We start from the raw sequence: 21,663 nt of genomic DNA, 5'->3' as shown, positions 1-21,663 counted from the left end.
AACTCTGAATTACTCTTTGCAACTGCACCGGATTTATAATAATCCTAATAAGAATTTCCGTAAGGATTTTCCAAAATATGCTAAACTATTAAATAGTATATGCAGTCTTTGCAATCTGTCACTGTGATGAAACAATTAAAATATTTGAAAACATGTGACATACTTTGTCAGAATGAATGTGAAACATCCAAATATACACATTATACATACCCATGTATATAAATATATACACCTTCTCTCAAAAATCCATTACACAAACTTTGCTCTCCCTGTAGAACCTCCTTAAAGAGCCGGAAGTATGACCTGTAGGAAGACTCTGACTGTGACTCGTGTCCCTTTGTAAAAGCAATGCTAAGGCACCCCTGACTCACACCTCAACACTACAGCCAGAGCCGCACAGATGCAGCACCAGGACAAGCTCCCCTGCCTGCGGGTTAGTTTGGAGGTCATCCAATTATGCCCAACGGGGAACGTCTGCATGATACGTCATAGACAACTCGTCCTACACACTTCCTCCTCTTCCTCCCCTTACAACTGTGTCCACTGTCAAAATACGCTAATGGCAGTGACTGCCAAAGCACACATGCCAGTAAACAGAGCCAGGAAGCATAGTGCAGGCAGCCCTCCCCCACCTCAGACAAGCCCCCTGAAGCTAGGACAATGGCAGAGACAATAATATTTATAAGCTTGAGTTACACCGGCAGGACGGACATACGTGTGTAAAACAGGACTCCACAGTAAGACAACAAATGACTTGTTATTTTTAACCTTTCTTTATTGGGAGGGGGATGTGGAAGAGTATATGCCAGCGTGCATGGAGGTCAGAGGACCATTCGCAGGGTTCGCCCCTCTCCTCCCACCATGTGGGTCCAGGAAATTAAACCCAGGCCGACACGACAGCTTGGTAGCGAGTGCCTTGACCTGCTAAGCCATCGCACTGGCCAAGGCAACATATCACTTCTTTCACCCTGAAGCACAGACAAGGTTAAGGAAAAAGAAAAAGAAAACAAGGAGACACCCACTTCCGGAGCGCCTGTTCTCATGGGAGATGTCTCAGGAGAGAGAGCGCACACGTCCTGAACCGGTGTGCTGACCTTCAATCACACAGCCAGCACTCCCTAAGCCAGAACCTCTCCAGGTGCTTATAACTCCTGTAGGTGGACTAAGATGTAGGTATTGCATCAAAATATTCCACTGTTCAACAAGTGTTAATAGCCAAAGTGATAATCTTACGTGTAAATAGTCCTACAACCAAAGCTAGAAGGTTCCCCGGGATGCCCACCTCCTCGGGAGACTAGGGCTTGTCTCAGTTTATAACCAGGAGGGAGCTAGGTAACAGCAGGTTGTAGTGGCCACCACCGTGGCCCCTCACCTCTTCAGGCAGTGTGACGGTGAGCTCTGCGTCAGTCTGGCCTACGATTCTCGAGTGGAAGTAGCTGCTGCACGCAGCCAGCACCGAGCGGTGGGCTCGGAACCGCTGGCCCTCCACCAGGACAGTCACATCACACAGGACATCCTTCTTCCGCTGGTCATTGAGGCTGAGCAAGACGTTGGTGCTATGCACAGAGGACTCGTAGGCAAATACCGCACTCTCACTCACAGACATCCTGGGTGGCAACTGGGACCAGGGAGAGCAGTGGAAAGCATGCTTCTCACTGTCATCGACCTGCAAACACACATGGAAGATGTCACTTAGCAAATCCCGTGGGAACTGGGCTTTAGACGACAAACTGTGAGTATAGAGTAAGGTATGTACTTGTCTCTGACACAGGGAAACCTAAGTCTCAAAGGGACAATCTAGATTCATTCAACAAGCTTCAAGTAAAGCGGGCTGACGACAGATAGCAGCTCTACCTTAAAGGCAAGAATCTGAGAAAGTGCAAAAACTTTCTGAGGCTGGGATGGCCTGGATGTCTCAAAGGAAGGACAGTCCACACTGAGGACAGGTTTGATCCGGCAAAGGGCTGCCAGAACCTTCAGTCAGAATCCCGTCTGCTATTTCAAGAGTCTACCAATGTGACCAGGGTGGGAAGGTCACATTTGGGTGGGGCAGCCCCCCCCCCACCATGTCCCATTCACCCACATCAAGGAGAGATTAGGTTTTCCTTGTGCCTTCCATCCATCGACTCCAACCAGCACAAAGTGACGACGTTGGTTCACCAGCACAAGAAAGCGGCTCCTATGTGTCAGGACACACCTTACAAGTCAAGTCTACACACAGCACTCTGGAAGGCCAAAGTCAGGCAAAGCCATGACATCACCGAGAACATGGTCTCTGATGCACAGAAAGCCTTGGCTTCCTCGAAATGTTACAATGTAAGAGAAAGTCGTCACAATGTATTTGGACATAAAGTGGCTTCCAAACATTGGAGATCAGGAGATCACAGCACACAATACTAGCACTCACAGGAGGCGGCAACCCAAATACAAAATACAATCATGCGTGTTTATTATCCCTGACATGACTTCTGAGACACATACCCCTGAGCCACACAAGAAAACTGTAATAAAGTCTAAAGGATGCTGTTCTCCCTCAGGTTGTTTGGATCCCAAGTGACCCCAGCAGGAGCAGTGAGCGGGTAGCATCAGGAAGTAACAGGAACACCATGAGGACCCACTAAGAAGGCCAGGCTCTCTCCTGGTGGGCCAAGTGTTGGCCCACTCAGGATCTGAGTGCTCCCATGCTCTGTGACACACCCCTCACTTTTCTCAGGCAGGTACACATACACAATTATACAATTCTGTGCTGAGTCCTGGCGCCCCGCCTCTTACCCTTCTCTCCAGCTCTAACCCAAGCCAACGTCAAGCCCTGTTTGTACACATACTTTTTCTCCTACACGGCTCCCAAGCTTACACAGGTACCAGTGTAGTTACACAAAATTAAAAAATAAAAAAAATAAATAAATAAAAAATCACACATCAGCACTTAACTCTTACGCCATACAAAGTACTCTTGACATTTTCGACCTTTTACAAAATAACCCCAGGCACTAGAGAGACGGCTCGGGGTTAGGTTTCTTGCTGTTGAGAAGGGCAGGAGTCTGGATCCTAGCACCCAACTCTGGGCGGCTCACAACCGCCTGTAACTCTGGCTTCAGGTACACTGGCATCTTCTGCCTCTCGGATGGCTTCAGCCAGCTGACTCCAAGACCTTTAAGTTTGGCCTAGATGTCACACGTCTGTCTAGACTGTGTTCTGCCACAATCCACGTACACAGCACTTGCCCAGTTAGAGACATCTGCTGCTAAATGAATGACTTGACATTTTAATACAATCCCAGATCATGTAATACAATCCAAATCCAAACACTGCAGGTAGCTATCGGTGACTGGAAATGCACTGATCAGGGCTCACAAAGCGAGGTGCTTAGATGGCTTTTCCAGATCCACCAAAAGCCCTCAGGAGCCCTGCTCACACCTCGTGGAGCTACAACCCTGGACAAGTGGCTGAGGAGAAAGGGCCGCCACTGTAAACACCACCACTCCAGTGACTTGCGGCACCAGTGACACCTCAGCATCCGCCCTCATTTCTGAGGGGCAGGACCTAGGGGTGTTGGGACTGAGCGTCAGTAATCATTTCCACCTAATACCTTAACTATGTAACGGCCGTGAAAGGTTCCTTTCAACACCCACCAGGAACTTTCTACCACTTCTTGAACCTAAAAGCACAGGGCAGCACTCCAGGCACCCACAGCTGTAACTGTTGACTTATTAAAGGCAAACCTGGACTCACTACGCCGGACTAGTTCTGTATTCTCAGAACTGAGCCACCGCCCCAGTCAAGGCAAGGGTGTGCAGAGGGAACTGCTGACTCACTCCCTGAAGCTGACAAAGGATGAGCATGCAGTCCAAAGCTTCCTGAACCTCAGCTGTCGAGGTCTGCTCTCTACTCACCGTGCACAGGATACATTTTAATGCAGCTCGTTTGGTTGGTGTTTTCACTTTCAAAATGACACCGGAAAATAAGGCACGGGGCTCTCACTCATCACGATGTAATAACACTTCAGATAAAGAAAAAACCTCAACGTAAGGTGACCTAAGATGGCAAGGCTAGGTGTATGACAACAAGGCTGCAAGTGTGGGAAGAACTATCTGCCACACAAATCCCAAGACAATGATGTGTGTTGTGTCCGCATAAACAAGACCACCCGTAGTCCAAATCTTCTGTCTTCACTGAACAACGACACAAGTTCTTTTTACAACGGCTACCTGCACCAACACTCTACGCATGTGGAGAATACAAATGAAAAACAAGCACATTCAAGAACTCGACCAAGATGCTCAAAACAAGAGGGAGGATCCAGGGTAAATAAACAAGGCAGCAGCTGTAGTTCAAGTTCTAGAACAAGGGAATTGCTACAAAGAGAGTCAGCAAGTCACACAAGATACTCAACAGGCATTACAGCAAGTTCTGAAGTAAAAGCTGGCCATTTCGCATTTAACCATACTATTTAATGAGAAAGAAAGATTGTCAAAAGGATTTTGCCAATCGCATGCATGCGTGTGCGAGTTATGTGTACACACACGAATATGCATCTGTCTAGATAGACATTGACCAATGGACATCAGAGATGATACATAGGACATTCAACATGGCTTTTCCGTGAAAGCCGTGCCTGGATCTGCAGCTGATCCAGCCTTCTGAACCTGACTTCCTCTCCTTTCTAGAAGGTTCTTCTCCTTGATGCTTCTCCCCTCTGCTGCCCTCATCAGCTGCCGTGACTTCATGTCCACCTAACTGGAATGCATGGCTTTTGGTGGCAAGCCCCTGCCCCCATACCTTGATCCTTGATAAACTTCTAACTCGCCAAGTCAGTTCCTGTATTACACACCAAGCTACCCAGATGTGAGTGTTCTGAACTTTGGTAGTTGGCCTTGCATAACTTTTTCTAGTAAATGACAGACAGTTGACACATTATGGTACATGCACATTTACTCCTTTGACTTGTGGGGGTATTTTTCTTTAAAATGTTAAAAATTTAGATGAGGCTGCCCACAGAAAAGAATCCTCAACATTATGTATTTTCTTAATTATCATTCTTGAGTTTTCAAAAAACTTTAACATCAAACTTTGTGGAAATATAAACCAGCAACATCTTCCCAAAACCATAAGACTTGAGGCCTTAAGGAAGCCTAAAGCAGGACATGACAAGAAATATTTTTTAACACCATTGCATACACTAGCAAGATTTTGCTGAAAGGACCCAGATGTAGCTGTCTCTTGTGAGACTAGGCCAGGGCCTAGCAAACACAGAAGTGGATGCTCGCAGTCAGCTATTGGATGGATCACAGGGCCCCCAATGGATGAGCTAGAGAAAGTATCCAAGGAGCTAAAGAGATCTGCAACCCTGTAGGTGCAACAACATTATGAACTAACCAGTGCCCGGGAGCGCTTGACTCTAGCTGCATATGTATCAAAAGATGGCCTAGTCGGCCATCACTGGAAAGAGAGGCCCATTGGAGTTTGCAAACTTTATATGCCCCAGTACAGGGGAACGCCAGGGCCAAAAAGGGGGAGTGGGTGGGTAGGGGAGTGGGGGGGTGGGTATGGGGGACTTTTGGGATAGCATTAGAAATGTAAATGAGGAAAATACCTAATAAAAAATTAAAATAAAAAGGAAAAGAGAAAAAAAGAAATATTTTTTAAAGCCCAAATGAACAGAGCAAAGCAGAGGCCATCAGCATAGTCCAAAGGGGTGTGTTTGAAAGCTGGTAGGTCAGGAAGTCCCCGGAGAGCTGGGTTAAAATGTTCTACAGCTAGAAGAACTTTCTAAAATGACATTTTTAAGTCGGCATACAAAGCAATGAGCTTCACGCAGCATTTTCAAACAGTGTTCTAATTGGTCCTGCCTCACTGCGCTCCCTGCCCGCCACCCCTCTTGCCCCTAGTTTCTACCCCTGCCCTCTGTAGCATCTCCTCTCCCCTCCCCACCACCTCCTCATGCTTAAATGGTCCAGGAATTTTCTAAAAGCATACAAAGACACCGAGAAACGGGCCGCATGACATGCAGCTTGAGTCGGCCGGGCTTCTCCCTCTTCCCACTCTGAACAATCACATAGGTAAGTAATGCGTGTTGGTTCAGTTTGTTTTCCTGGCTTTTGTTTTGATTTAGTTTTTGGATTTTTTTGAGACGGGGTTATATATAGCTCTGGCTGTCCAGGAACTCACTCTGTAGACTAGGCTGGCCTTGAACCGCCTGCCTCCACCTCCCATTGCTGGAATCTAACATGAACGCCACCATTCTTGGACACCATTCTTTGACTGACTATACATTTACAGGACTAAATGTCATATTTGAAATTTTAAAACAAAGTTAGGCTTAAAAGCAAGGAGCTGGAACTGTCAGAGAAGCCTGGAAGAAAGTAAATACCCATGAAACCCTCATCAAGGTGTGTGGGTTCTGCTACTCCTCAGGACTCAGCGTTGCCTCCCCAATGCCCTGCTACCTGTCACTATCACTGTACATCAACATGAGTCTTCCTTCCGATATGCAAACGGGTTGTGTCCCGTACTCGATTTCCAATTTCTTTCACTCATCTCAATGACTTTACCACACACTAATACTAAGAACATCTGACATTTCTTTCTGGTTGTTGTTGGCAAATATTTCATTATGCAAGAATGCAACAATTTGTTCATCCATTTAATTGGTGATAGAGATAGATAAGGGACTTGGCCTCAGCTTGGGATGCTAATAAAGCTTTATTAGACACTGCCTGGATACACGCAAGGGCTGAGTGATCTGGGAGGTGCACTCCCTTTAGCACTCATGCGATGGCCTCACAGATGACGAAATCCCTTCATTCTGCTACCAGCATGGCAGTGCCAGTGGCCCCGCGGCAGCTCCGACCCGACACGTGCTGCCCTCTAGTCTTGGCTATCATGGTGTGCACAGTAGTTCTGGGGTTTTGTGTGCCTACCTCATGGTCATTAATATTGACTATCGTGCATGTGCCTGTTGGCCAATTCCTTATCTCCTTGTGTGAAATACATTTAATTCTTCCTAGACTTTTCTTTATTATCTTTGAGTTGGAAGAGCTAGAACTGTGATTATAGTTGCAATAAAACTATCCGTTAATTTAGAGAAAATAGCTAACAGATAGAGTTCTCCGGCTCACAAATATGGCTTGCCTCTCCATGTTTAAGGACTTCTTCAATGTCTCTTAATGTTATGATGATGTCTAGAGAAGAGGTGGTTTGTGCATCTTCTATGGAATTTATTCCTATACATTTTGTGGTTTCTGTAGCACTGTGAATATATTTGAGCTCTTGAGCTTAACTGTCCAAGTTTACTACATAATTGCAACGTATTTCTGAGATATGAACCAGAACCCTTCAACCTTAACTAACTCATTGATTGTGGCAGCTTCCTTGTAAATTCTTGTTTAACATGCACATCACACCTTCTAAAAGCACAGGGTTTTACTTCCTTCCTTCCTTCCTCTCCATTTCTTCCCTTGGTGCAGTGACTGGTCATGTGACAGTAGAGGACCTGCCACAGTCCCTTACCAGGGACTTCCACAGCTCACCTCCCATGTGGCACAGCTTTAGTTACTACAATGCAGGGTTCAAAAGATCCTGTCCTATCTTAAGGCGGCCAAGCATACAATAAAAACTATTTAGAATTGAGTGAGGCAGGCTCTTAACAGGAGAAACAAAATCAACACAAGTATAAGGGGAGGGAAGAGGCAGACAGGAAGTCAACCAGTCTCAGACTGATACACAAACATCCTACAGACACAGAGGTGGTCTCCAAAACGTTCAACGCCAGATCTGACTAAATACCACGTCTCCGCAGTTAGGATGCAGTGAACCAGGCTGTTCCCTCTACCTTTTCACACTCCAAACAACATCATATTGATTACACTAACAGCAAACTGAAAGGCATTCACAGAAATTGTGACAAAAGCCAGTCAGATTCAGTTAAGTATAAATTGCTGGTAATCTGGCTTTGAGTAAAACCTCTAAAGATTTCTCAAATAGGAAAGGCATCCAAAAGAGAAAAATCCATTTTAAACTAAAATCTTAGATTTTGACCAAATCAGGAATTAAGAGAAGGTGGGAAAATACAGTAGAGGAGTGGGGGTGGTGGAGTGACTACACAGAATTCCTATCACCAAACCAAGCATAGCAAAGGTCCCTCTAAATTCTCGACCATGCCTGCCATCCCCTGTGTGATGGTTAGCAAGGTCAGCCTGGCAAGCATGAGCACACCTGTGAGGACTCATCCTCCCGGGGGCAGCACAGCCTGAGGGCTCTTCCTTCTGTGGGCAGCACAGCCTGCTGCCGGACTTCACCTTACTGGTGCTGAGAACCTTAAATACCCTCATGTTGTGGCGACCCCAGACCATAAAACTGTTTTGTAACTACTTCATAACTATTTTTGCTGTTATGAATCGCAATGGAAATATCTGATGGGTGACTCTGTGGGGGTCAGGACCCACAGAATGAGAACTGCTGGTCTAGCAGCAGCCCAAACTGAGGAAGCCCAGTAAGAAAAGCTCTCCATCTTTGCCTGCTTGTTTTTGAGTCTTGCTGGAGAGGTCATTTCCCAGCTGCTCTGACCACTATCACGGTCTACACTGCAGCCATCCATGGAAGATATCCGAACCCAGTCTTCAGCCTTCCAACATGGAGTGAAAGCCGGTGGCTCTTGAGGACCCTCCCCCCCCCCCCAGGCCTCTCGTGGACTGTGCAGCTCTGGTTCTCAGCCCCACACCCACACCCATTTAGAGTGCAGAGAGTCGGGCACTATCGGTTAAGCCAATCTAATTAACTCTTTTAATATACAGCAGTTCTCTTGGTGTGCCACAGAGAACCCTGGCTAATACACACTTATACTTAGAATTCTCAACTTTTCTTTCCCGGGAAGGGCAGTTCACACTGTCTCCACTTCCCTCTCTGCAATTCCATGTGAGTCCCCTCTGTAAGCCAGATTGTCAGTTTCCTCAGTTTCCTCAGCAACATTCAACACCCTTTCATCTCCTCCCTGCGATCGATCGCTGGGCTGCCAGGATCCCAATGCTCCAGGGACTTCCAACCTATCTCTCTGGCAGGCTGCTGTCTATTATCAACCTGACAGAATCTAGCATCATCTGGTGGGGTGTCAGCCTCTAGACAAGCCTGTGAGGGAGAGTCCGGACCCATCTTTACTGAGAGCAGGGGACAGAGGAGCCGGCATGGTCCAGGCACGGCAAGCACTCACCTCTCCTTTGCCTAACTGTGGAAGAGCTGTGACCAGCAGCAAGCTCCTCTACCTCCATGTCCCAGCCAGGATGGACTACACACTTGACCTGTGGTCCAGGGTAAAGGCTTTCTCCCCTAAGGTGATTATCACAGCAATAGGAAGAGAAGATGACCCTCCTGTGCCTGCAGGCCTCTAGATCTTAGAGAACCTAGGCTGTCTTCACATCTCACCTCAGCTTGGTCTCCCACAAACCACCTTCACGGGCTTATCTAAAGCCACAGAAAGAAAATAAACTCAAGGTCACTAGATACTCCTGTTTGTTTGTGATTTAATCTTGACTTCGGTCTTAATCTTCAGACGCACATACCCAGATATAGACTCATATTATTATATATATGCCAAACAAGCGTCTCAAATTAACATGTGCAGCAATATCTGGTGGTGTCTGTCACTACACTCCTAGGATATTAATCAAAATAGGAAGGTAATTTTTTCTTGTTCTTCCTTCTGCTTCTGTATTCAAATTATCAGCTATAAGCACACCACCTTATAAATAAAAAGAATAACTATAAGCATAAAATGCATGCCCTAGTTAAAATGCAGCTCATGTTTACTTTAAAAGTCGATTAAAGTAAGGGACAAGTGACATTTCCATCTTCACAATGGGGTTTCCTGCACTCACTAACAAGGATTAGCTCAACCCTGTGGAAAATCTCCCAGTGACTTTAAAGCACACGCCTCACTCACAATGACTATCAAAGAAGTTTGATTTTGAAAAGTAGCTTGGCGCTAGGGAGGTGGCCAAGGGTAAAGTCGTGCTCTGCAAGCATGAGAATCAGAGTCTGGGACCCCAGCACCCACAGTGGCAGTCCACACTTGTGAGTCCAGCACTAAGGGTGGGGAAAACACAGGGAGGTGCAGGCGAACGCATCTCAGGGGTGCGCTGACCAGCCAGCCAAGCCAATGAGTGAGCTCCAGATTCAAGGAGAGATGTGCGTCAATCAATCAAAAAGAAACACAACGAAACACAAAATGCCATTGGGGGGTGGGGGGTGACAGAGGAAGACACCTAGCCATCACAGAGATGTCACACAGAGATGTCAGCCATTGAAGGCAATCAGAGGTTCCACGCATTTCCCTCGACACTGACATATGTGAACCCTGGCTTGGGGGATCCGGACACAAGCAAGTGATAGCATCAACATTGATCAGACTTTTAAGGAAAGTTTTTACACACTGATAAAGAGGCATCCATGGCAGGGGTGGGGGTATCTCTCCTTCCAGAAAACTTAGTCATTGAGATAAATGAGCCAGAGTCAGTTATCTTGCCTCCCTGGGAGGACGGAGGCTGGCGGCATCTCCAATGTTTATCCTCAGCTAAGCTTCTGGAGACTGTCTCGGATTTGCCAACGCAGCAAGCAGTATCCTCCACCAAGCCATGTGCTTAGCATCTATCTTACTAAGGCTCCTCTGACTTCCCCAAATGTCGGGCTTCTCGTAGTCTGATTCCCTAGCTACGTTTTACTACAACTGGCAACGCTGTGACAGAAGTCTGCTGGCCTATTAAGCTGTAACTTCTGTAAAATTCTGCCAATATCTAGAGACGTTCCTGGCTTATGAAGCCGTAAGTACCTGTTTCCTACATTGCACGTGTTAACCGAGCATCTAACAAGCTAGGATGTCACACGTGTTCAGATAAGTTTAGCAACCCGCCCTGCTATCTACACACACGCATGTGTATCTGTGTGTGAGTCTGGGAAGTGCAGCAGCGTGCACGGGAGACAGGAACAAAGCATCAGCAAATGAAACACGCCTCACCCACCCTGAACCCCAGGAATGGCTGCTGCTGTCAATGGGGAGGGTGGAGGGACACAGTCCTCTCGGAGCCCTTCCACCAAGAACAGCTTCATGTCAGCTGACTCGAGTGTCTACTCCAAGGTGCCCCAGATACTTGAGGTCTGAACCCAACCAGACCAGGGACGAAGGCAAGCTCTCAGAACAAAACACCCCTCACAGAAACTCAAAGGAAGTAGAGCTTGATCCATTCGTGTGGAGTCTTTTACTACAAAGATATAATCAAAAGAGTATCAAAAACTGACAGCGGCCACAGACTTAGCATCAACTGGAGGCTGGTTTCTCTCAATGGCAGCTCAGACTGAAGGCATGTCAGAAGATGCCCACCCAACAGGGCACCATGCTTTTCGCCTGCTGCTGAGCCAGGCACACCTATGACTCTAACATTCCAGAGGTGGAGGCAGGGTAGTTGTGGAGTTCAAGACCAGCAAAACCCTTCCCAACAACAAAATCTTTTACTAGAATGGAAAAAATATATATATACATATATATATATATATATATATATATATATATGCACACATATATACATACACACACACACACACACACACAAGTTTGTTTGCTGATTCTTCCCATTTAAAAGATGGGTCCTACCCAGGAGACAGCTGTGTGCTGTGCCAAGAAGACAGGTCAGGAAGTACAGGAAATAAACATCAGTTCCTTGGAAATGACACCTGTGCCAACACAGTAATCAGTTTTCACTGCAAAACTAGTGGCTAAATATAAAATCTACACATAAAATTACGGTTCTGGCCAGGAACCACTTACTCTGGAATTACAGCCTAATAACTGTATTAAAACATTAATAAATGTTTATAGCTTTATATTTTGTAATCAGCTCTCTGAACTGATTGAGCCAACATCTAAAGGACGCTGGCATCTTTGGGGAGAGAGAGAATATTAAGCATAGGAAAGCACCAATAAGCAGGGGGGTGGGTGGGAGGGTGGGTGGGTCTCACTACGCACTCCAGTGCATGCTGAAGACTTCACCTCTGTCAAAAGCACCTTCCTTCAATAAAACAGACAAATGGGGAAGAGGGAACAGGGCTGAAACCTCACTCAACTGCTTAGTCTACAGCTTACAAACATAGCCCACTGCTAACGCCCAGGCTAAGAAAGAACATTGGAAAAAGGCTCTGCCATAAGGAACTGCATGGAATCCAGGCTCATGGAGGAAAGAGAAAGCGACAGTCCAGGGTCACTGACCCCACCTAAAAAGTGCCAAAGACTTTTAAAAGGTGAAATAGCTTTATCAGATAGGATGTTAGGATGGATAAGAGTGGCTCCCAGAGACAGGCTCATAGATTTGGATGTTTGGTCATTGGGAATGGCAGTGCTTGACTGGCATTAGGGGGTATGACCTTGCTGGAGCAAGTATGTCACTGAGGTGAGCTTTGGAATTTCAAAGGCCAAAGCCAGTCCCAGCGTCTGTCTCTGTCTCTCTTCCTGCTGCCCGTGGATACAGATGAAGAAGTCTCAGCTGTTTCTCCAGCACCATAGGCAAGCCTCAGATAAGCGCTTTCCTTTATCAAAGCAGTATGGCTGTGGGGTCTCTTCACAGCCAACAGAACACTCACTAAGACGGACAGAAACCAGTGGTAATTATTTTATTACAAAAGTATTCTTTTGAACAAAGAATATCCTAGGGCTTTGAGAAAATGCATTTAAACTTCCTTTTAACAGTATATAATTTGCACACAATTTCAATGCGTTGTGAACATTTCCAAAGTCTCCCAATGTGAAGAAGAGAGCCTGCAGCTGGCAGGCTTCAGGGCAGTCCAGGTGCCCTAACAGCAGTTACTTAACCACCCAGGAAGGACTCTGTCAGCCCCTGGTTTGTTTTTGTTTTTGTTTTTTTATTTTGTTTTGGTTTTTTTGTTCCCCAGGTTTGCCTTGGGGCAGTTTTTAATGAACTCTGAGGTCCTAAGTGGAAAGAAGAAAGAAGGTCTGCTCTGAGCACAATGTGGCATTAGGTGTACAAGATGGGGGAACAGCTCCAAACTCTATTTGCTCAATCCACTCTACATCCATTTCAGGATCAGCTTCTTCTCCATCTCAAGAGAAGACCTGGAAGAATGAGCTAATCCCAGACACTTCCTCAATAATCATGGAGTATGAAAACAGAAACTCAAAACCTCTAAGGGTGTCAACTCAGTATCCAGTCAAGAAGGACACAGAACACTGTCTCCACTAAACAGCTAAAATCAGCCAACTTTCAAAGCCCAGAGCACCAGAACTAAGAATTAGCCCATGCTGGATCGCTGTGCAATCAGTAGACAGGTTAGTAAGCAAACAGCCAGGGCACATTGAGCATGTCGTGGGGGGGGGGGGGGGGGGGGGGATTCAAATCTCGCTAGCAGGAACTCACTCACAGGGGTTGAACTGAGAGAAGCCTAGTGTTTGCTGTGCATTACGAACCATCACAGGTACAGCTGCAGCTAAATGCACCCCTGTCTTTGGGCCCCTGTCATAGGTAGCTCCTCCACAGGCTTGTGATCTAAAGGACACACTGGGCGTACAGGATGCGGCTGGAGGGCAAATGTGTACTATCCATGCCTCCCATAAATAAACTGGAAGTAGAACTGAGAGGCCAGTCCACTCTAGCACTAATCAGCGAGGAGGTTGTGGCCAGATGCAGTGACTGCTAAATCTGATGGGAGAATCCTCACCTAGGATTCGAGCAGAATCCAGACAGAAATAAAGTACTTTTTACATCTTCAAAAACCAGTTACAACTAACAGCAGAATGGGGTGTTCCATAGCTCTGCCAAGGCTGAGAACCCATAAGCACCAACCTGAAACCTTGCTACCAACTTAGCATCAGCGTCCACTTGAGTTGTATTTCTAGTGGCAACACCTGCCCTAAGGCAAGCCTCCAGCTCACCTGCTAGCTCAACTCCCAGGAGGACCGAAGCAAGCATCCAACCTGCTTCTTCTCTCTGGACACCAGAAAATAACACCTAACAATTTATGTCCTGACCACTTGGTTCACAGTAACACACACTTCATCCTCACAGCAATCTATGACAGAGACCACCACCATCACCATCGCCATCACCATCAACCCTATCCGAAACAGCAAGACACAAGTTACGAGCTGACCCCAAGGCCTGAAGATGATGACTTTGCCAGAACATGATCTTTAGCAATTCAGTTCTATATCTCCCACTCAAAGCATATGGCTCCCCAGAGAGCCCAACTTTAGATGCCGCTGCCATGTACTACTACTAAGCCAGGAGCCGTGGATTGGCAGTGATGGAAACCGGTATTTTACCTGCAGTTTTGAAATGTTTCTCTCTGCAAATTGTCTAGCTTTTAGCAAACAGCACTTAAATTCCCCATGTGTCTTTTTTTTTTTTTTTAGTTTTTTTTTTCTTTGTTTTTTTTGAGAGCTTTTTTTTTTTTTTTTGGTTTTTCGAGACAGGGTTTCTCTGTATAGTCCTGGCTGTCCTGGAACTCACTTTGTAGACCAGGCTGGCCTCGAACTCAGAAATCCGCCTGGTGCCTCCTGAGTGCTGGGATTAAAGGCGTGCGCCACCACGCCCGGCTTCACCATGTGTCTTAATCCATCCCACCACCTAAAGTAATCCCCTTCATGTTGCAGGCTGAAGAGACTCGGGGTTCAGGGTTCAAACAATTATCCCACGAATAGAAAGTTAGAAAAATGAAGGGAGGGGACTGTTAAAACCCTCAGCCATCAAAAGCAAGCTTCCCTGTGAAGAGTCTAATGACACTTGGTCATCTCAACAAGTTTTGCAGCTGTTCTTATGAGAGTCACCACCACAGTACAGAGCTACAAAAGGACAGGCCCTGATGTGGAACCAAATAGTAGCCGTGCCTTCTGGGTCAGTGAAATGGTTCAGTAGGTAAGGGTGCCTGCTGCCCGACCTAAGGCTAAAGTTTAGTGCCCAGAACCATGTGTGGTAGAGGGAGAGAACCTATTCCCACAGGGTGTCCTCAAACCTACACAGAGAGAGAGACAGACAGACAGAGACAGAGAGACAGACAGAGAGAAGAGGTTGACTGAGGAATTCCACTTCCCAAGGATTATTTAAATGCAGTTTTAACAATAATCACAAGGATATAAAAAGGGGGAACCCTTAGCCGGGCGTGGTGGCGCACGCCTTTAATCCCAGCACTCAGGAGGCAGAGGCAGGCGGATTTCTGAGTTCGAGGCCAGCCTGGTCTACAAAGTGAGTTCCAGGACAGCCAGGGCTATACAGAGAAACCCTGTCTCAAAAAAAAAAAAAAAAAAAAAAAAAAAAACAAAACAAAACAAAAACAAAAAAAGGGGGGACCCACAAACTTCCAAAGGGTAAGAGAATTTTACCTTAAATTTTAAAAGATTTTGTTATGAATATTACATTCCAAATGTATAAATTATCAAACCTTCTAATCACTACACACATTCAACCAACCACCTTTGGGGCTTGCCTACAAATCCAATAAAATGTTATCAAAATAGAACTATGTAATTTTTTTATTTCTATCACTCACTTTAAGAATGTAGTAAGAAATTCCCATCTTTTATTCTTTACAATATAAAAACTACATATGAAGTGAAAGTCAAATACTAAGAATATTTTGAAATTACTACAGCTCTCGGAAAAGATCAGAAATTAAACACACACAGAAATCTGTTGCAGACTTGGAATGATGGCAATAGCAGTGGAAAGTAAATTTTATATTCCTCAACAGAAAAAAGGATAAAGTGTGCATAACCACATTATCTAGTATGCAAATATTGATGTCACCCTCCTCGTTTAACTTCCTGATGTGGATATTTTCATGTTAGATCAAGCATCCTGTAATCTACCTGAAATCTCCTAACATCTGAAAGAGACAACACTGATAACCCTAAATCTAAAACAGCACACCAACCGCTCCCCTGCTACAGAGGTTTGAAAGGAATGACCATCAATAATAATTTGGTATCGTTCTTGCGGCCCATGCAACCCTTGAGAGGGTAAAGGCACTCGCCACCAAGCTTGACGGCCTGAGGTCCAGGCCCCAGAACCCACAGGATTAACGGAGAGAACCACAAATGCAAACTGTCCTCTGATCTCTGCACAAATACAAACACAAAACAATAAAATAAATACATGTTTTTAAAAATCATCGTTCTTTTAGTCAAAGGGAAGAAGAAGCCAGTTCTCTTCATACACTTTCCCTTTCCCAAACAGTGCACCGAGGACTGGTGTGTGTGTGTGTGTTTGTGTGTGTGTGTGTGTGTGTGTGTGTTTTCTTTTTTCAAAAAGAAATTACACAAGATCCATAAAATCAAGAGAGACAGACACATCCATAGACCCCTCTTCTTAGCCTTGACCCAAGAAGACCCGCTGACTCTTATCTATTCTTTACCACCTGACCCCAGAAACTAGTTATGCAGGAAAACCTAAAAGCCCTAAAAGGAAATCCCCTTTGTGGCCTCATTTTAAAAAAAAATTATAAAGAATAACTTAAGCATGTATACACCACTCTGCATCAAAATACTAAAGGCAAAGCGAGGACAGCAAGGGAAAGAAATGATATAATACTGCTGACTGCCTTACTTCTATCTGAAATCTCAAAGATCCAGCTTCCTCCAGCACAAATTGAGTCTCCCGCAGTAGGCCACGAGGCTGCTGTTTAAACACCACCTCGGTGTTCCTTGGCCACGTCTTAAGCACGCTCTACCACGTCAGCCACTGATTACCTGGATCAAAACACACAGCCCGCAGCTGGACCCCCTCCGGCCTCCTGAAGCCACCCCTCGTGTGTGCAGCTCAGCCTTTTATAGTGGAGGCATGTGATGCGCGTATCTGCACCAGCTGTTCCTAATTACCTCTCAGTCTGGGGTGAATGACTCAGCAACACAAACTCTTTTAAAGAGTCACCCTACCTTGTTATCCAACCAACGTAGCGAACAAAGGGAAGCCACTTGACAGATCCGACGGTTAAACAACAAGAGGCGATCACTCCTCCAAAGCTACCCAACTCCAAGATGACTCACCAGGAGCCTTTTTTCCTCTAGACTCCCTTACGATGTCCAAAGCCAGAAGTGGCAAGCGCCTTCAAGCCCAGCCCAGAGCTTGCACCACTACCACAAGAGCAGGAAGAATAGGCCAACCCATACCTCTTCCCATTTCTCTGAATATTTGTAGAGCTCAAAAGCTCGGCCACGAACAAAAATCTACAGTGGTCATCCTTTAATCTTTCTGAACTGCCTTTCCTGCAAACCCAGTGAGCTGAGAGGAGTGCTCAATGCCTAAACAAAGACCCAGCAGGGGCATCGTCCTCCAAGGCTAGCAGTCACAACTCTACAATTCTCCAAAAGGAAAAAGAACAGCATCCTGAAAAAAAAAAAAAAAGTCTTTGTTCTTCCAAGCCTGTCTGGGGAGCAGGATTTTCCCACACGCGTTCTTTCAGAATTACTACTACGTCTGCCTTGACTCAGCGCACGCTGAACATAGAGAGCTCACTACATAAAAGCCATCGGCGCAATTCCACTAAATGACACCAAAGTCCCGGAGAAGATCGAAAACGCGCTGGCCCTGGCCCTACCGGACACGAACACAAAAGCTGGTGTCGTTAACATCGAGACCCACTCTGCCTATGCTGTGCGAGTCCACATTACAAACGTGCGCCAAGCAACAACAAAGGGAAGCGCGGAGCGCCCGGTAGTCCCGGAACCCCGGCCCGCTCGGCCTTGCCCCCGCAGCAGGCGGAGCGGGACGCGGCCCGCGGCGGAGCGCGGTGCAGGGCGGCGCCGGCACGGCCGGCCCAGAGAGTCCGCGCAGCGCGTAAACAGCGCGCAGCCCGCCGCCCCTTCTAGGCCCGCGCGGCCGCCCGCCACCAGCCCCGGTGACCCCCGGAAAGGACGGAAGGACGGCACCGCGCACCGCCCGAGCCACTTACCGGAGCCGAGACGCGGCGCGGCCCGACTGCAGGCGGCAAGCGGCGGTCAGGTGACTCACTCCCTCTGCGCGGACAGCCGCCCGTCTCCTCCCCTGCGCTCCGTTCCTCTCCGCCACCACCGCCAGCGCCTCGGGGCGCTAAAGCCCCGCCCCCGGTTCCGCCCCCGGGCCCCGCCCCGTAGCTGAAGCCCTGCCGAGCTCCAGGCCACGCCCTGCCTGGAGCCACGCCCCGTTCCAGGCCACGCCCTCCGCTAGTAAGAGCCTCTCTATTTCGCCTCCTGCGAGCTCCGTGTAACGTTGTGGATTGTATTGCTGAGCGCCAGGCCTCCAACCGCGTCGCCCTATCTCTGCCTTTGGTGGCAAGGTTACACGTCACGGAAGACCACCTCTTCCTCACCTGCTGAAGGCAGGGAAAAAAAAAGGCTGACGCCTCCACGCCCCCAGGGTTTTTGTTCACACAGCCCCTCTCCCCCCTCCCCCCCCCCCACACACAGATTAGATAAGGTCTTCTGCCCCACGCCCCCAAACCTCGGAAGCTCAGTTCGGCCAAGCTCCTGGGCTGCTTTCCTGTAGGAGCACAAAAACCAGGTGTTTGAACTTGCTGAAAAGGGTGTATGTCAACATCTGTCTGAAGCTCCGCAGGACTTTTAGGAGCAGATTCTGAGAGGGGGAGGCTGCTGCCCCTCTGAATGATCACTAGCTTCCCTTCTAGTTGTTTGTGTCCTTGAGGCCCTTCCTCGAAAACCGCAAGGCAGGTAACCTGGAGTGTGCTTTGCTCATTATAACCCATTAATATGCATGCTTCCCCGATCAAATCCCTTTACTCCTTGTGCTCAGCCAATACTGCTTTGAGAGTTATTCTTGCGCCCTTCATACTTGCCTGAATATAAGCTGCACTCTTATCTGCCTAGCCACGACGGACTGCATTCACCAATGGGCAAGCACGCTGTACTGGGCTTCATATCCGGAATATTGTACTGTCTGGCAGCCTCCTGTTGTCCCTCTACGCTGCACTACCAGGAAACATGGACGCATCCGTGTCTGGTCATGTCAGACGTCTTCCCTCAAGTCCTGGTCATGCTTTCATCCTCTGCTACTTATTGGGGTGTTAATCCAATTGTTCGTTTCTATTTTTTATTATGTTCGCTGTTGTTCAAGGCAGTGTCTTTACGCAAAGCTGCATGCACTCGTGGCAGGGCTTATCAGTCTGGAGAAAGAGAGGACTGGGCTGGCCAACCTGATTAAAAATGAGGAAGGAATTACCACCCCTGAGGCCAGTAGCCCTGGGAGGACTTGTAGGAAGAAATAATGTTGCTGGCTTTGAGTTCCAGAGGAAAGATGTAGAAAAATGGGAAGCCCCAAAATGTATGTGCTCCTTAAACACACACAGACAGTGCAAGGGCTCCAGGAGAGGGTTGTCTCCAAATAGTGATAACATTGACATGACTGCATCTGTACAGTGCGTAAGCTCTTGTGACTTAAGGACATTCAGTTACCTCTAAAGTAGGTGAGAATATGGCCTAAGTGCTGTGGGGTGGCCATGTAAGTGGTGACCTGGTGCCTTTGTGAGGCAGGGACAGCAACAGAGCTAAAACCAGGGCATGGCTGAGAGGAGTGTGGTCTACCAGGCTGTGAGGGGATCCAGGCGTGGAGGCAGGCGGCATGTTCAGGATCCTGAGATCATTATGTAGGTATTCAGTGAGAAATGAGGGGAGACACTTAGGGATAGACTGTGCGAGTTGATGGTGGTTCTGACAGACATTCGAGGGTCCTGGGGTGTCTGTCACACTCACTCTCCTTCCATCCTGAGCCAAAGTATAGTCTGCCTTCTTCCCACGCCTCTCGTGTACATTATTTCGATAAGTAGCCTTATGTCATGTGTATTAGCTCACAGAGAACCTCCCTCTAAGCACGTTTCTCTTGACTTGTCCTCTAAGAACACTTAGCATGGGATGCCCGCCCCAACTCTGTGACAAGACGAGAAGAAAAATAGCCAAGCAGTCTGCCTTAGTCGGAGTTTCTATTGCAGCAAAAAAAAAGCAGGACCAAGAAGCAAGTTGTGGCATTTTTATTATTTATTTATTTATTTATTTATTTATTTAATGTATGTGAGTACACTGTCACTGTCTTCAGACATGCCTTCAGAGGGCATCAGATTGCAGATGGCTGTGAGCCACCATGTGGTTGCTGGGAATTGAACTCAGGACCTCTGGAAGAGCAATCAGTGTTCTTAGCCACTGAGCCATGGAAGGAGCAACAGTGTTGACAGGCTAGACCCCCCAGAGCTCCCAGGGACAGGACACCAACCAAAGAATACACATAGCACTGGCAACCCATGTGGCAGAAGATGGCCTTGTAGGACATCAGTAGGAGGAGAGGCCCTCGGGCCTAAGGGTGTTCAACGCCCCAGTGTAGGGGAACACCAGAGCAGGAGGATGGGAATGGGGGGGGGGAGCACCCTCATAGAGGCAGGGGGAGGAGGTTTCCAAAGTGGAGACCTGGAAAGGGGAGAACATTTGAAATGTAAATAAAGAAAATAGCCAAGAAAAAAAGAGTATTAAAGTATTAAGAGAACAAATACTAAAAATAAAAAATAAAAATAAAAGCAAGTTGGGGAGGAAAGGGTTTATTCTGCTTACATTTCCACATTGCTGTTCATCAGCAAAGGAAGTCAGGACAGGAACTCACACAGGGCAGGAACCTGAAGGCAGGAGCTGATGCAGAAGCCATGGAGGGATGCTATTTACTGGCTTGCTTCCCCTGGCTTGCTCAGCCTGATTTCTTATAGAACCCAGGACTACCAGCCCAGGGATGGCACCACCCACAATGGGCCTTCCCACCCTTGATCGCTAATTGAGAAAATGCCCTACAGCTGGGTCTCTTGGAGGCATTTCCTCAAGGGAGGCTCCTTTCTCTGTGATAACTCCAGCTTGTGTCAAGTTGACACAAAACCAGCCAGTACATAGACCAAAAAGTAAATGCACTGGACCTATGAAAAGAGCTAGAAAGCGAGCCATTTCCAATAGAGGTTACTATTGCTTATTCCATGCTATTCTAAGGTCTACATAGGGAAGAGAAGCCAGAAGTTCAGCCATGCAGAGTCTCAATCATAGGGAGAAGGCTCGCCTGGGAACTCCAGCTGACTGCTCCGAAATCCCTAGTCTGGTTCTACATGATGCTGTAAGAGCCATTATTTGATTACGTCATCTCTAAAATGTTGCGAGTCCTTTTACTTGTAGCCTCACTTGAGGGGACACTCTGCCTGGGACCCCCCATGGGGAATTCCAGCCATCTGCCTTGAAGATCCTTCCCAGCCTATTTCTGCTGGATGTGGTGAGTGCCCAAGATTATAATCTACTCCCTTTCCATTTATTATTTTACTTTGGTTTCTGTATACTGAACAAATTCACTCATTCAACTAAAGTATATGGCTATTGTAGATGATTCTCCGGACCACACAGAACATCAACTACACAGTCTTTCTCTGTCGGGCATGCACTTTCTTCTCTCCTCTAGACCACAATTTCAACATTTTTCTCACATGATCACAATGGCCTCTATTCTGATTGGTCATATGCAACTTCCCTACAAAGACATCCCAAGGTTTGAGACTGTCAGGACTATGAGGAGCAACTCAAACTTCAGCCAGTGAGAGCATCTACAGGACGTTAAAATACAGACTTCTGGACCTGCCTGCCTGAGATTCTGATTCCAGCAGACTGGG

The 21,663-nt window shown here is 47.0% G+C and overlaps 1 protein-coding gene across 3 annotated transcripts in view; it reads right to left on the bottom strand.

Moving 5' to 3' along the window:
* Positions 1–18,043, bottom strand: part of Bach1 (BTB and CNC homology 1, basic leucine zipper transcription factor 1) — a 34,393-nt gene extending 16,350 nt beyond the window's left edge. The window contains exons 1-2 of one of the 3 annotated variants that reach the window (NM_007520.2): positions 17,941–18,043; positions 1,373–1,666 (exon numbers count right to left, since the gene is read on the bottom strand). In NM_007520.2, coding sequence (NP_031546.1) covers positions 1,373–1,606 — 234 coding nt within the window. In that variant the 5' untranslated portion in view covers positions 1,607–1,666; positions 17,941–18,043. Of the gene's footprint in view, positions 1–1,372; positions 1,667–2,083; positions 2,868–17,940 lie in introns of those variants that run through there. The other 2 variants (XM_030248939.1, XM_006522879.3) reach the window with 2 other exon arrangements.
* Between the last annotated feature and the right edge of the window lie 3,620 nt (positions 18,044–21,663).

This window comes from Mus musculus, chromosome 16 (assembly GCF_000001635.26).
Source record: "Mus musculus strain C57BL/6J chromosome 16, GRCm38.p6 C57BL/6J".
Classification (NCBI taxonomy): domain Eukaryota; kingdom Metazoa; phylum Chordata; class Mammalia; order Rodentia; family Muridae; genus Mus; species Mus musculus.
The sequence above is the reverse complement of the archived record's forward strand: the minus strand, read 5'-3'. Positions and strand labels throughout refer to the sequence as shown.